General features: G+C 38.4%; 1 protein-coding gene across 5 annotated transcripts in view; it reads right to left on the bottom strand.

Annotated features, from left to right (window-relative positions):
• ZC3H14 (zinc finger CCCH-type containing 14) overlaps positions 1-13,001 on the bottom strand; it is a 33,403-nt gene extending 20,402 nt beyond the window's left edge. For all 5 annotated transcript variants that reach the window (XM_004681637.1, XM_004681640.2, XM_012724538.1 and 2 more), the window contains exons 1-8: positions 12,977-13,001; positions 8,414-8,528; positions 6,052-6,092; positions 4,884-5,079; positions 4,127-4,553; positions 3,180-3,340; positions 2,735-2,835; positions 1,219-1,374 (exon numbers count right to left, since the gene is read on the bottom strand). In XM_004681637.1, the coding sequence (XP_004681694.1) occupies positions 1,219-1,374; positions 2,735-2,835; positions 3,180-3,340; positions 4,127-4,553; positions 4,884-5,079; positions 6,052-6,092; positions 8,414-8,505 (1,174 nt within the window). In that variant the 5' untranslated portion in view covers positions 8,506-8,528; positions 12,977-13,001. The remainder of the gene's footprint in view (positions 1-1,218; positions 1,375-2,734; positions 2,836-3,179; positions 3,341-4,126; positions 4,554-4,883; positions 5,080-6,051; positions 6,093-8,413; positions 8,529-12,976) is intronic.
• Between the last annotated feature and the right edge of the window lie 6 nt (positions 13,002-13,007).

Raw genomic sequence — 13,007 nt, forward strand, 5'->3', positions numbered from 1 at the left:
ACACAGCTTAATGAATTGGACAAGGCAAATCACCCTCATATAACCAAGAAATCAGAGTGGACTAATCACTCCAGAAGTCTCTGCATGTGATCCATTCTTATCACTCCTCTCCAAAATACCTAATGCCCCTGTGAATTTAAGTCTTTTAATCTAGAATTCTCAACCTATTTGACCTACACAGAATCCCAGAGACTTACTTTACCTGTTGCATACTCAATGTACAATTCAACCACTCCTGCAAGATGAAGGCCGGACTAGAGGCTCAATCACTCAGGTTCAAATATTCTGCTAAGACTAAGGAGCTTTTATTCTTATGTCAGAAGGTAAAAAATAGCTGGTTTTTATTTTATTTTTTAAAGATTTCTTATGCATACAAAAGCTGGGATGTGTCAGAGGTACAGGAGGGTGACAGGATTCACCAGACAGAGAGAAGGGAGCAGAAAAGGTCAATCTACTGAAATACAATGCTAAGGGGAGCATCAGGCCAGGTAGGAGAGGTCTGCTGTGCCATGTGGGTTAACTCCCTGGCCAGAGATCTAACTAATGCTTCAATGGCTGTCAATAGCTTCATAGTGCTGCGATTTAACCAACCCCTTTGTACCACCAGGGAGGCCCTTGAAGAACTCTTTTTAAAAAGATTTTAAACAGGGACAGGATTAACATAAAAACGGAAGGGGAAGGGTCTCCTAGTGTCCCAAGCAACTCTCAGAGCCATCACCACTACTGCCTGAGCTGGAGCCCAGGCCAGGGAGCTGACCCACATGTGTTGCAGCAGACTGCCAGTTTCACCCGCTGTTCCCCTCAACAGTATATTTTGGTCAATTTACCTGTTCTGCTCTCCACTCTCTCTGGGGAATCTTCTCACCCCCTACACTTCTGGCATGCACCCTAGCTCTTCTAATAAGTAAATAGGGGCATCCCTGGTAACACAAGGGATTAAGTCTCAGCACTTATGAAACTATCAGCAGACACGGTAGCATGGGTTTGATCCCCAGCCCCAGAGGTGACTCACATGGCACAGCAGACCTCTCCTATGTCACCTACTGCTCTCCTCAGCAGTGTATTTCAGCACATCTGCTTATTCTGCTCCCCACTCTACCTCTGGCAAATCCTTGCACCACCCCCATACCTCTGGCCTGAACCCCAGCTCTTGTTTGCATAAATGAAATAGATCTTTAAAATAAATACGTATTTTTTTTTAAAGCACATTTTAAATACCTTGACTTTTTTCAATATTATCTTCTTTTGTTTCCTCTTCTTTAACTGGAGTACTTATTCTGGGGGTCCTGCTTTGCCCCTGGACCATTTCTGCTAGCAATTCTTCTTGAGAAGTTCGAGTTCTGGGAGCAACTGGAAGTGTCTGTTTCTGTGAGACTTTTACATAAAAAGCAAAACATAGAAATACAAAAGCAGTAATACCTCAAAACTCAACACTGAATATGTCATGTTAAACCTCAGTGCCTCCTTTTGTTTAGAACTGGAAAACAATAAAGAGCACCTTGTTTTCACTTATGATAGTCCCAGGGACCGGGACCTGACTTAGATGCTTATAGGTAAGAAAATTCTCATGCCATATATACACTGTAAAACACAGTATTCACTTTTTAAGGTTCTGCTTCCACTGGATCTTATAACAATTTCAAATCGTAATTTAGGTAACCTAACAGCTTCAACAGTATTTTTCAAAAAACTTGGGTAAATGCCAACTAATGTAACAGTAGAAAATTTCAAGGTCACAAAGTAAAATTCCCTAATTTCTCATTCTAAACAATTAATACTGCCGCAGATCAAAAAAGGAAATGTTAATTATGATTGATTTGATCAAGGGCTGCCTTTCCTGATAATATTATTCTATATGCCAAAACCTGTTTAATTTTATGTTCAAAGTTAAATTAAGGATGTGAAGCAATGGGACAGATTACTACTCGGATCAAAGCTCCATAATCTACAGTTTTTCACTTTAGGAGAGGGTCACAAAAACAGGTGCAGCACTGAGAAGGGAAAAGCAGAACAGCCATCAACTGCACAACAAAAATAAAATAAAAAATATTTAGAATTGGTAAGCATCACAACTTATTAAGAGAAGGTTCAGACCAGCTATAGCACATGCGACTGAGCAGAGAACACAGTGGTCCAGGCTGGGTCCCGTCACTTGGCTTGCATTTCTGAGCAAGCACTTTCTAAGATGAGGTAACAGCTGACTTATCTTTGTTTCAAAGATGGGACTGAAATAGCTTTATAGTCTCTAGGACAGGGGCAGGACCATCACAAATGAGTCAGTTTACTGCCTTGTATTCTGTTGAAGAAAGCTACTGAAAGGAATCAATCGCCTTGTATTCTGTTGAAGAAAGCTACTGAAAGGAATCAATCTGTTCACACACTATAACTTTTCCGACTTCATCCTCTTAAAATTATCCATTTTGCTCCCTTTTATGTCATAAACATTACTTAATGTTGACTCAAATGCTATGACTATTAAAATTGCATTTTTAACAAAACTCCCTTTAAAATTTCCCTTTACTATAAGGCATTAATTACAGTTGCACAAAGAACTATAGTTCTATGGGTAGATGGGACAGTTTCTCAAACTTGTCCAATCTCCTTTTAAAACCATTCTCTGGACCTCATCTTGGTGTTGACATCCTAAAGAAGGGACAACTTGGAAACAATCATTTCTGGTTTATAAAGTTACAGAAATCTCTAATTTAATGTAAATATAACAGATTTAAATTACCTGTAGAATAGTTAGTTGTTTTCGTTACAGATTCTTGAGCTTCAGATATAGCCTTCAAAATTAGATTCTTATTAGCTTGCTTAGAAGGTGGAAGAGAAGGTCTAAAAAAGTTAGTAACAAATAGATTAAATTTTAGATTTGAGTACTTTACATGCTAGCCATCCACTATCTTTACTAAACTCCTGTTAAGAGCTGAACAGACTAGTTGTAGCTTTTAGAAAATGCCAACTACATCCGAACCTTGTAAATTTTTTCAATGATGAACCTGAAACAAATTCCCCCATCATTAGTTTTTAATATTCTCTGCCATCATCTCCAATCAAAAGTTATTATTTACTTTAGTGTTTCTTGCACTGAAGTATTACATTACGTACTAGTAATTTTTTATTTTCATAATAAAAAGGACTCCAACAGACAAAGATTAATTCACACCACATGCAGGTACCTCCTCTCAGGCTTGGCTGGCACTGACACACTGCTTGAGATGCTTCCTGTCCGGGACCCACAATCATCATCTTCCTCCTCCTCTTCTCCATCATGATTGAATTTTTTTACCTTAATAACTGAACTTACCACAGGCAACTTTCTCTTCCGAAAGTTTTCTTCCTGCAATTAGATAAATTCAGACTTAAACAGACTCAGAAAATAACAGTTCTACCACAGAATATATTTTTCTCAAGAAAAGGTCAATCCTATTAAAAATTCATGGAATAGGCCCTCCCTGGTGGCGCAGCGGGTTAAAGCACTGCACTAAGAAGCTGAAACCACTTCCGCCTGAGTTCGATACCCACCTGCCCCGGAGGTGACCACATGGTGTGGCAGACCTCTCCTGGCCCACCCGCTGCTCCCCTCAGCAGTGTACTTCGTAGATCTGCCTGTTCTGCTCCTCACTCTGTCTCTGGTGAAGCCTCTCACCGCCCCTGAGCCTCTGGCCTGTACCCCAGTTCTGTATGCACAAATAAATAAATCTTAAAAAAAAAAAAAATTCATGGAATAGTTCCTATTTCTTATAAAAGTATTATCACTAATAGCTAACCTTAGCTAACTCAAAATCTACAGTGTTACATTCACTTATAAACAGCAACATATTAGCACACAGCTAAGCAAACTAGTAAAACTGGAATGACAGCTTACTAGTAACTGCTTGTGAAAAAAATTATATAAATCTCCCAAAAATTCTAAAGTAAGCTTGAAGCTGTCACCACTGCTGGCATCTCAGGAAAACAGGATGTAAAGCATCTGTAGAAGCCAGGTGTGGAGAGGAAAACCTGAATGGTTATGTCAAGTAGCACAGAAATTAGTTCAAAACATGAAGGACGAGTTATTTCACAAACTTTTGTTTCAAGAATTATCACTTTTCAGCCTAACAAACCAGAGTTTGAAAGTACAAACCTCAATACTCATTTTTTCTGAGTTGTTTCTGAAGAAGGGGCTGTAAGTCTCTTCTACGCTGCTAAGCACTTCTGGTTCACACAAACGTCCTGTTTCATATACCCGGCTGTTCTGTATATCAAGTGGCTTGGCAGTATGAATACTGTTTTGTTGTTGAAACTGCAACCTGTTTAAATGAGTGCCACTATCTGCACTTCGACTTGCAGGTGGGCGATAAATTTCAATAGAAGGACGAGAAGAACCATATGTAAGTGTCACTGTAGGTTTTTTCTGAGATGAAGGATTCTCCTGCACAAAATTGAGGTCTTCGTCAATGAGATCATCTGGTTCTGGCTTAATATCTATCACATCTTCAGAGGGTGCTGGCTCCCTCAGAGGTTTCACTGTTGACATTAGTCGGGTTGCAGCTCCATCATCATAACTCTGTCTAATGAAAAATTATACGAGAAAGGTTACAACCAATTTTGAGGTGTATCTTCAAGTCTTCAGAGTCTGCGAGCTTAAAAAAATAAAAAAGTACTGAATAGTCTCCTTATCCACTAGTAACTACTTGGAAATCAAATCCCTTTTTTAAACTTTTACATTTAAAACAAGATACCTTGGTCTAATGCATTGTTTTATTCAAAAGATTCGCACAACAATCTTAAAATGTTTTCAAAAACAACAGAAAACAGCAATGTGAAGATTTAAAGCTAATGTAAATCTAGTTTACTATACCTACCTGTCTGCCCATAGCTAGTCTACCTGGCACTCTTACCTGACATTAGTGGTTTTCTGCTCCTGTGAACTTGTAGAAACTCTGGAATCTCTTTTTTCAGGTCTAGTACTAGAAACTGCGAGGGGTGGCACTGCAGCTTCGTGCCTTCTCTCATCTCCCCGACTGAAACTACTCTTATTTGAAGGCACGTTACTATCAAAGATGTTGGTATCAGAAGACTTTAGACTAGATGGGTCTGGAAAGAAAGAAACACCGTTCTTTATTTTTATTACTTTGAACCTCCTCCTTCACACCAAGAGTAATAAACAATACATGTTTTAATGGCCACCTATTATTCCATACAGTGTAATATAGTTTGTCCAATGTAATATTATTGGACTTAATTTTTTTAATGATTTTATTTATTTATGCATATTAAGAGCTGGGATGTAGGCCAGACGTGCACATGAGAGGACTCACCTGACACAGAATAGGGAGCAGAACAGGCAGACTGACTGAAATATAATGCTGAGGGGAGTAGAGAGCGGGACAGGAGAGGTCTGCTATGCCATGTGGATCAGCTCCTTGCCAGGGATTAAACTTGTGCTGCAGTGGCTGCAGACAGCTTCATAGTGCTGAGACTTAACCCCTTGAGTCACTAGGGAGGCCCACTAAAGTAATTTTCAATTACAAAGCTAAAACATCCTTGAAGCTAAATCACTGCACACATCCATAATAATTTCCTTAGGATTACTTACACAGATCCACTTCCTTGCTTAAAATGTCTTTGCATCAGGCCCTCCCTGGTGGCGCAGCGGGTTAAAGCACAGCACTGAGAATCTGAAGCCACTTCCGCATGAGTTCGATCCCCGCCTGCCGCCTGCCCCGGAGGAGACCACATGGCGAGCCAGACCTCTCCTGACCCGCCCGCTGCTTCCCTCAGCAGTGTACTTCGTCAATCTGCCTGTTCTGCTCCCCACTCTGTCTCTGGTGAAGCCTCTCACCGCCCCTGAGCCTCTGACCTGTACCCCAGTTCTGTATGCACAAATAAATAAATAAATCTTTAAAAAAAAAAAAGTCTTTGCATCATATTAATTGCTCACGAAAAATAGGCCCTTCCTAAAAATATTCTAATTTGTTTTCCTCAGATCAGTACAAATGACTTTAGAAGATAAATCATATGCTATAGCAAATTCCAAAAAGACAATGACATTTTAATAAATCTTACCTGTTGTAACAGAGCGAAGTTTATCTAATACACCATGAAGCCTGAAAGAAAAAAATACAAATTAAGATTTCTTTAACAAGATTTTATTTCAACCCTTCCTTTAAACTTGACATTTAAGACTCATATTTCAGATAAATGGTACAAAGTGGTGTTTTATGACTATATAGGATTTTTCTTAAAGATTTTATTTATACATACAAGAACTGGGTTCTAGGCAAGAGGTGTAGGATGAGAGGATTCCCCAGAGACAGACTGGGGGGCAAAAAAAGTGGATGTACTGAAATACACTGTTGAGGGGAGCAGCAGGTAGGACAGCAGAGGTCTGCTGTGCCAGGTGGGTCAGCTCCCAGGCTGGGGACCAACTCACACTACAGTAACTGGTGATAGCGTGACAGTACTGAGGCTTTAACCCCTGGGTCACTAAGGAGGCCTGGCTAAATAGTATTAATGTTAACTTTCACATTTCAGTTTTTAAAAGTCTTTACAAGAATGATATAGAAACTAATTAAAAAACCATTTATTCATCACTTATTTTCAAATCTAATCTCTGCAAAAACGAGGACAAGGTTATCATGGTCAGTCCTGTCAAATAAATTTTGTTTCATAAGGACTAAATTCATAATTTAGCTGCTTAAAGTAAAAGAAGATCACAAACCCAGTACACCGTTACCACCATTAAGTAAGAAGTGGAAATTTATCTAATTATGGAAGGTTTCTGGGAAAAATTAATTTTGATGAGCAAAAAAAAGTATCTTCTCAAAATACACATTACCACTTGACTATAACTATAATCAAAACTAATGGTTTGTACAAGCATAAATCACCTTACTTATAAAATAAATATTTTAGGAGGTATATACATCACAAATTTGCCCTAAAGTCCTTCAAGAGGCCATGCCTACTAAAAACATGAGCAGTATCATTCTTTTTACAGTAACATTTCTCTCAGAAATCGAGTCAAACAATGTCTCCTAGGACAATTACCGCAGGACTCCATAAAAACAGGGTTTTTATGTTTGCAGTTGGCAATGAACACTTAGGAAAACAAAGCAACACCATCATTTGCATAAGTATATGTTAAAGAACTGAATTTATGAGAAAGTGGGAATTAATTTTATTTTAAATTCAAACTGCTTAGCTATTTGCTTGTGTAAAAATTTGTCTAATGCAGTTCATCAAGGGACCCAAAGGTTGAAGCAAAAATCAGGTCATAAAAAAATGCATGTGACACAAGACAGACTGAAGACTTTAAAAAAAAAAAGGCACTCATCATAATGGCAATCCTCCCAGTCAAAAGCATCATGTATCATGTTATTTTTTTACTTTTCTTAAAATGAGGGAGAGAAGGAATAAAGTCTAGGAACAAAGTGAGCCAGGTCACCCACAGTCTCTGTAGCAAAACACCTGAGGATCTACCATACACTCAATGTTCTTCAAAACTGTTATACAGACCTAGAGGTTTCTGTGTGGAATTTCAAAGCTTATAAGCATTGTAAAGCACGTTAACTAGGGTCAAACACTGTTTAGATCATCTTTGGTTTCAAGGCAAGGGGTTAACCAGTTTTGTTTCCCTCTGGAGTCTCCTAGTCCCTTGCCATTCAAATTAAGCAGATCATTTTGCTCATCAACTTCTGCCCCATCCTCAGTGGCATCATTATCCTCTCCTGGCCATGACTCTACCTCAAAACATAAAACTAAATTTTATGTTTTAGTCAAAACTGAGTTTTGCTTAGTTTTGTGTTCATTTACATTCTAAAATGTTTAAATTAACACTTTCACTTTGGTAAAGCATAAGTCAACTAAAGGCACAAAGGGTTTGGAAATGACATATTAAATTTATAGTTAAACGTACAGTTGCCTATTTTAAAACCCCAAACTTTAAATTCCAAAGTTTTACAAGCTCATCTGAAATTTTGTCAAGAAGACCTTATACCCAAGAGTTAACTTGGAGAAAGCAATTTAGGACACCAATCTAGTCCAAAAAAACATGTAACCATGGGGAAGAATGGGAGTAAGAAGTACAAGATTATAAAAGCAACATAATAATAAAGTTAGCACATACAAAGGCCTTCTAATGGGCCAGGCACATTAGCTGTAAGTACATTACATGTATTAGTTCATTTAATCCTCACAATAATCCTATTAAGAGGGTTTATCATTTCCATTTAATAGATGGAGAACCAAGACATGAAAAAGATCCAGGATTCAACCTCAGCAGTCTGGCTCCATAGGCTGTGCTCACAATCTGTCTCTCCACACTGAAGCTGACTTGCCTATCAAGAACCTCTTGTATAGTAGACAAAATACCTACTCTGACTTGTGCCAAGCTTTGGTCTGAGAGGTAGATAATTCAGAAACCTACCATACGGTGAATCGAACTGTGTTGTTCCCTAGAAACAGGGACAGGTCCTCTGTCATTTGGTCCTGACTTTTCTTGTTGGCCACCATCACCATAATGTAATCAGGAAGTTCTTCATCTATTTAAAAGGAAAAGTATATAAACACTTTTTTATGTTTTCCTTAGTATTGCCCTTAATATTTTCTTCTATTTAAAAGCTGACTTGCTTGAAAATACAGACTTAGCTCTAAGAACTAATATGTAAGCTATAAGGGAATATGTTGAACAAGTTTTCTCGCTTCATTCCAGAGGTATTTCAATTACTAGATGAATGGGAATAAGGATTAATACTTATAAAACCAAATACTCTGAATTACAGTATCAAACTTGAGTGTGTTCATTCCTGTGAGTATCTTAGCTCATTAGTTTCAGAGAAGCTGCCAGAAACCACCCTGGCATTCCTGAAGAATAACTGAGTTTTGTGTTTATTTACATTCCAAAATGTTTAAATTAACACTTTCACTTTGGTAAAGCATATGTCAATCACTCAGGCTAACACATCTGCAACAAAATAAAAGCCACTCTAAAAAACTACATCATTTTAAAAGTCCCATCTTAAAATTGGTTAAATAACTGCACTTTGATTTATCCTCATTCCCTGCTACACAGTGAGTATGATGTGAAGACTAGGGACAAAATAACAAAAATGAAAACCGCTCCAGTAAGAAGAGAAGAAAGCAAAGCATTTATCAGGAACTTCAATCCCTACCAAAGAAAGAAAAAAGTCCTTTAGATTTGACACCTCAATAACCTATAACACTTCTCTGTAGGCAGAAGGTTCATTTAAGAAATACTCTCAGACATTTATTTCAAGGAAAAATATCTAAAATATAGTTCAAAGAAAGCACAAATACACTGAAAAAGCTCCATCTACAAATGGAAAAGTGAGAAATTACAGTATTTGATGGAAACATGAATATAATGTAAGGAAACAAGAAAAACTGTCATTTTTAATATTTTCTTTGTAGAATTATCAAAAGGGTTCCCACGGCTTTCAGGGAAATTTTTTTTAAGATTTATTTATTTATGCACACCAGAACTGGGGTACAGGCCAGAGGTGCACAGGCTGTGAGAGGCTTCACCAGAGACAGAGTGGGGAGAAGAACAGGCAGACAGACCAAGCACACTGCTAAAGGGAACAGTGGGCAGGTCAGGAGAGGTCTGCCACGCCACATAGGTCACCTATGGGGTGGGGATTGTATTCATGCGTAAGTGGCTTTAGCTTCTTAGTGCTGTGCTTTAACCTGCTGCACCACCAGGGAGGGCACTTGGGGAATATAACACCCTGGTCACTCAAGAAAAGTCAACAAAAAAGCTGAACTACTTTAGTGATCCTGACAGTTTTCTGTCAACGGCAAACACAGACACACGGTGTTTTCTGCCAATATACATGAATTTACGTTTTTCTAAAATTTTACATGACCAGGATAAGTGGTTGCCTGGTGGAAGGCAGGGAGGGAGTGATGCAAAGGGGCTCTAGGACACTTTTAGGGGGCAATGAATATGTTCATTAATTTGATTATAGTGTGTACATATGAAGACACACCAAAATATTACCTTAAATGTGTAATTTAATATACAGCAATATCTCAAGAAAGGTGCTAGAAATTCAGTTTTCTCAGTAGATACAAAATGGGATATAAGAATACAACAAAAGGTATTCACAATACATTTTCTACATATTCTAATCTTTTCTCAAGTTCATTTGAAATCTATATACTGAAATTTTTTCTAAAGATTTCTGCTCATAGTTCTAAGTGTAAAAACTGTTCTGAATTATAGACCTCTAACTAAAATGTTCCATTTTAAACACATGAATAAAAAGAGCTGTTCACTACTATATCCCACCCAGTGCCTTGAAAATAAACATTAAAAGTTCGTGTTCATAACCTTAAAGGTTTACATAACCTTAAAGGTTTACAAGACTCTTTCCAGCACACAGTTTACACACTCTTTCCTTTTCATTAAGGAGGACAAAGGACATACAAATAGTCAAGGAGCAATCTATAAACATAAATAATGTGAACTTTTAAATAGAGCCTAATAGTGACCTGTTTACTCAGTTAACACTGATGAAAAAGTCAGGCTTTCTGTTATGTCACTGAGACACTACTATTTACCATATTAGAAATTAATACTGAGAATCTTTCACTTTGTTTTTTATTTATTTATGCATACAGAACTGGGGTGCAGCAGTGGTGAGAGGGTTCACCAGAGACAGAGTGGGGAGCACAACAGACCGATCAATGAAGTACACTGCTGAGGGAAGCAGCACAAGAGACAAGAGAGGTCTGATGCACCATGTGGGTCACCTATGAGCCGAGGATCAAACTAGCACTTAAGTGACTGTGACTTACTGCAGTGCTGCGTCCTAACGCACTGCACCACCAGGGAAAACCTACTGATCCATCCCATACTTAAAAAGAATCTTTTACCCTTGTGTTACTTAACACCTTAAACTGGTCTTCTGGAAAAACTATTCCTTCACTGAGCTACACAAACCATGTGCTGGCATATTTCATTACACAAATAAAGAATCATTTGCTCATATCCCACTAGTTTTATCAAAAATCTTTTTTTTTCCTTAAAGACTTTATTTAAGAACTGGAGTCTAGGCCAGAGGTGGAGAGGGGGGATTTGAGAGGATTCATCAGAGGCAGAGTGGGGAGCTGAACAGGCAGATCAACGAAGTACACTACTGAGAGATTCAGGCAGGCGAGACTGGAGAGGTTTGTTGCAACATGTGAGTTAGCTCCCTGGCCTGGGAAAGAGCTCATGCTGCAATGGTTGGCGATAACCTAAGCACTGAGACTTTAACTGAGCCACCAGGGAGGCACAAAAATCCTTTTATGTAGAAGAAATTGTTAAATTCATAAAAGCAATCACAACTTTCCCAAATTTTATTTTAATGTTCAACTTTGTCATTAGCAACTATACATCTGTTCTTACTTTGCTCACTTTCAAGAAAACATTTATCAAATAACCTAAGTGTGTATAACTAGTTTATCAATTCTTTGAAGTTAAAATAGATGTTCCATGAAAAAGATGACTTAAAAGTTATATAAACAACAAGCATCCAAAATTTGAGATTAAAAAAAGAAGAAGAAAAAGAAAAGAAAAAGTTGGCTAGTCTAGTCCTCAATCACAGAAGTCCTTTTCCTCAAGGCAGCCCATCTTGCTTCAATGCAGGGCAGAAATACTCATTTTCCCATACTGTACATTAAGATGTGGCTGAGGGTCAGAGTTACAGAAAACATTTTTACTGCTCTTTCAATGACATTCTTAAGCAACAATGTCCTTTATTCAGGGCCCTCCTGGTGGCACAAGTTAAAGCACAGCACTACAAAACTATCTGCAGCTACTGCAGCATGAGCTCAATCTCTAACCAGGAAACTCACCCACACCTCGCCACAGACCTCTCCTGTCTCACCCACTGCTCCCCTCAGCAGTGTATTTCAGTCTGTCTGTTCTGCTCCTCACTGTCTCTGGTGAATCCTCTCACCATTGCACCTTTGTGCTATACCCCAGTTCTTGTATGTATAAATAAATCTTTAAAAAATAAAGCAAGTGACCGTTCTTTAAACCTTTGAAAGGAAAGGTAGTGAGGAATATGGTTTCCTGTACTTTAGTGTAAGACACTAAATAATAAGTTTCACCCACCAGTACTTTTGTAGAATGGAAATGACAGCAAGCCAAAATGGCTCTGTACTGTCAGTGTTACTTACAGATGAATTTGACTTAAAAGACCTTGGGGTCTCCTGCATCTAGAAAACTACTGTCAAAAGTGGTAGCTATTAATTTTTCTACAGTATATTAGAGCTTTGGAGCCAAACAGACTCAGGTCTTCAATCCATCAGACCTTGCTCAAAAAAGCATTCAAAGCCTCAATTTCCTAGCTTGTACAGTTGGAGATAGCACCACTTACCTTCCAGTGTTCTCCAGGGGATTATATGACCTAATGCATATACAATGGTTAAGCACAGTGCCTGGCCCAAGTGAATACACAAATTATAAATCGTAAAAAAGGTGGGGGGGGGGTGAGAGGGGCACATTACTGTAGGAGATGAAAATTAGGGTTGGGGGAAGGGGTATGAAAGTATCTGGAAATTAAAGTCACTGAATCATAACTTAAACAAATAAATGCCAGAAATTATCATTCACCGGCCTAACAATTCTATAAAATGAAGATGAAGAGAGAGGGAATAGAAAGAACACAGAATTTTAAAAAAAACAACCGACGAACATTAAGAAAAACGTTGACAACAGAAGGTAGAGCTCTCTGCTTCGCTAACAATTCCAAAGCACCTTTTGAAAGGGGGGTTTTAAAACAAAACACGCGGTTGCTTTCAATGAAAGTGAGGGGGGAAAAACCCAGTAACCATCAAACTGGAAAGAGGGGTGTGGGGGGGACAGGATGAGGGGGATAAGGCCAATGTCAAAACTACGTGGGGGCGGGGAAACGCATCCACTACAATTGGATTCGCTGCCAAGTCTAGACTCTATCAGACAAACGTCGACAAAACTTACCCACGTAGGCTCCTAATTCTTGCAATTTCCC

This window comes from Condylura cristata, unplaced genomic scaffold (assembly GCF_000260355.1).
Source record: "Condylura cristata isolate star-nosed mole 26May11 unplaced genomic scaffold, ConCri1.0 scaffold00013, whole genome shotgun sequence".
Lineage (NCBI taxonomy): Eukaryota > Metazoa > Chordata > Mammalia > Eulipotyphla > Talpidae > Condylura > Condylura cristata.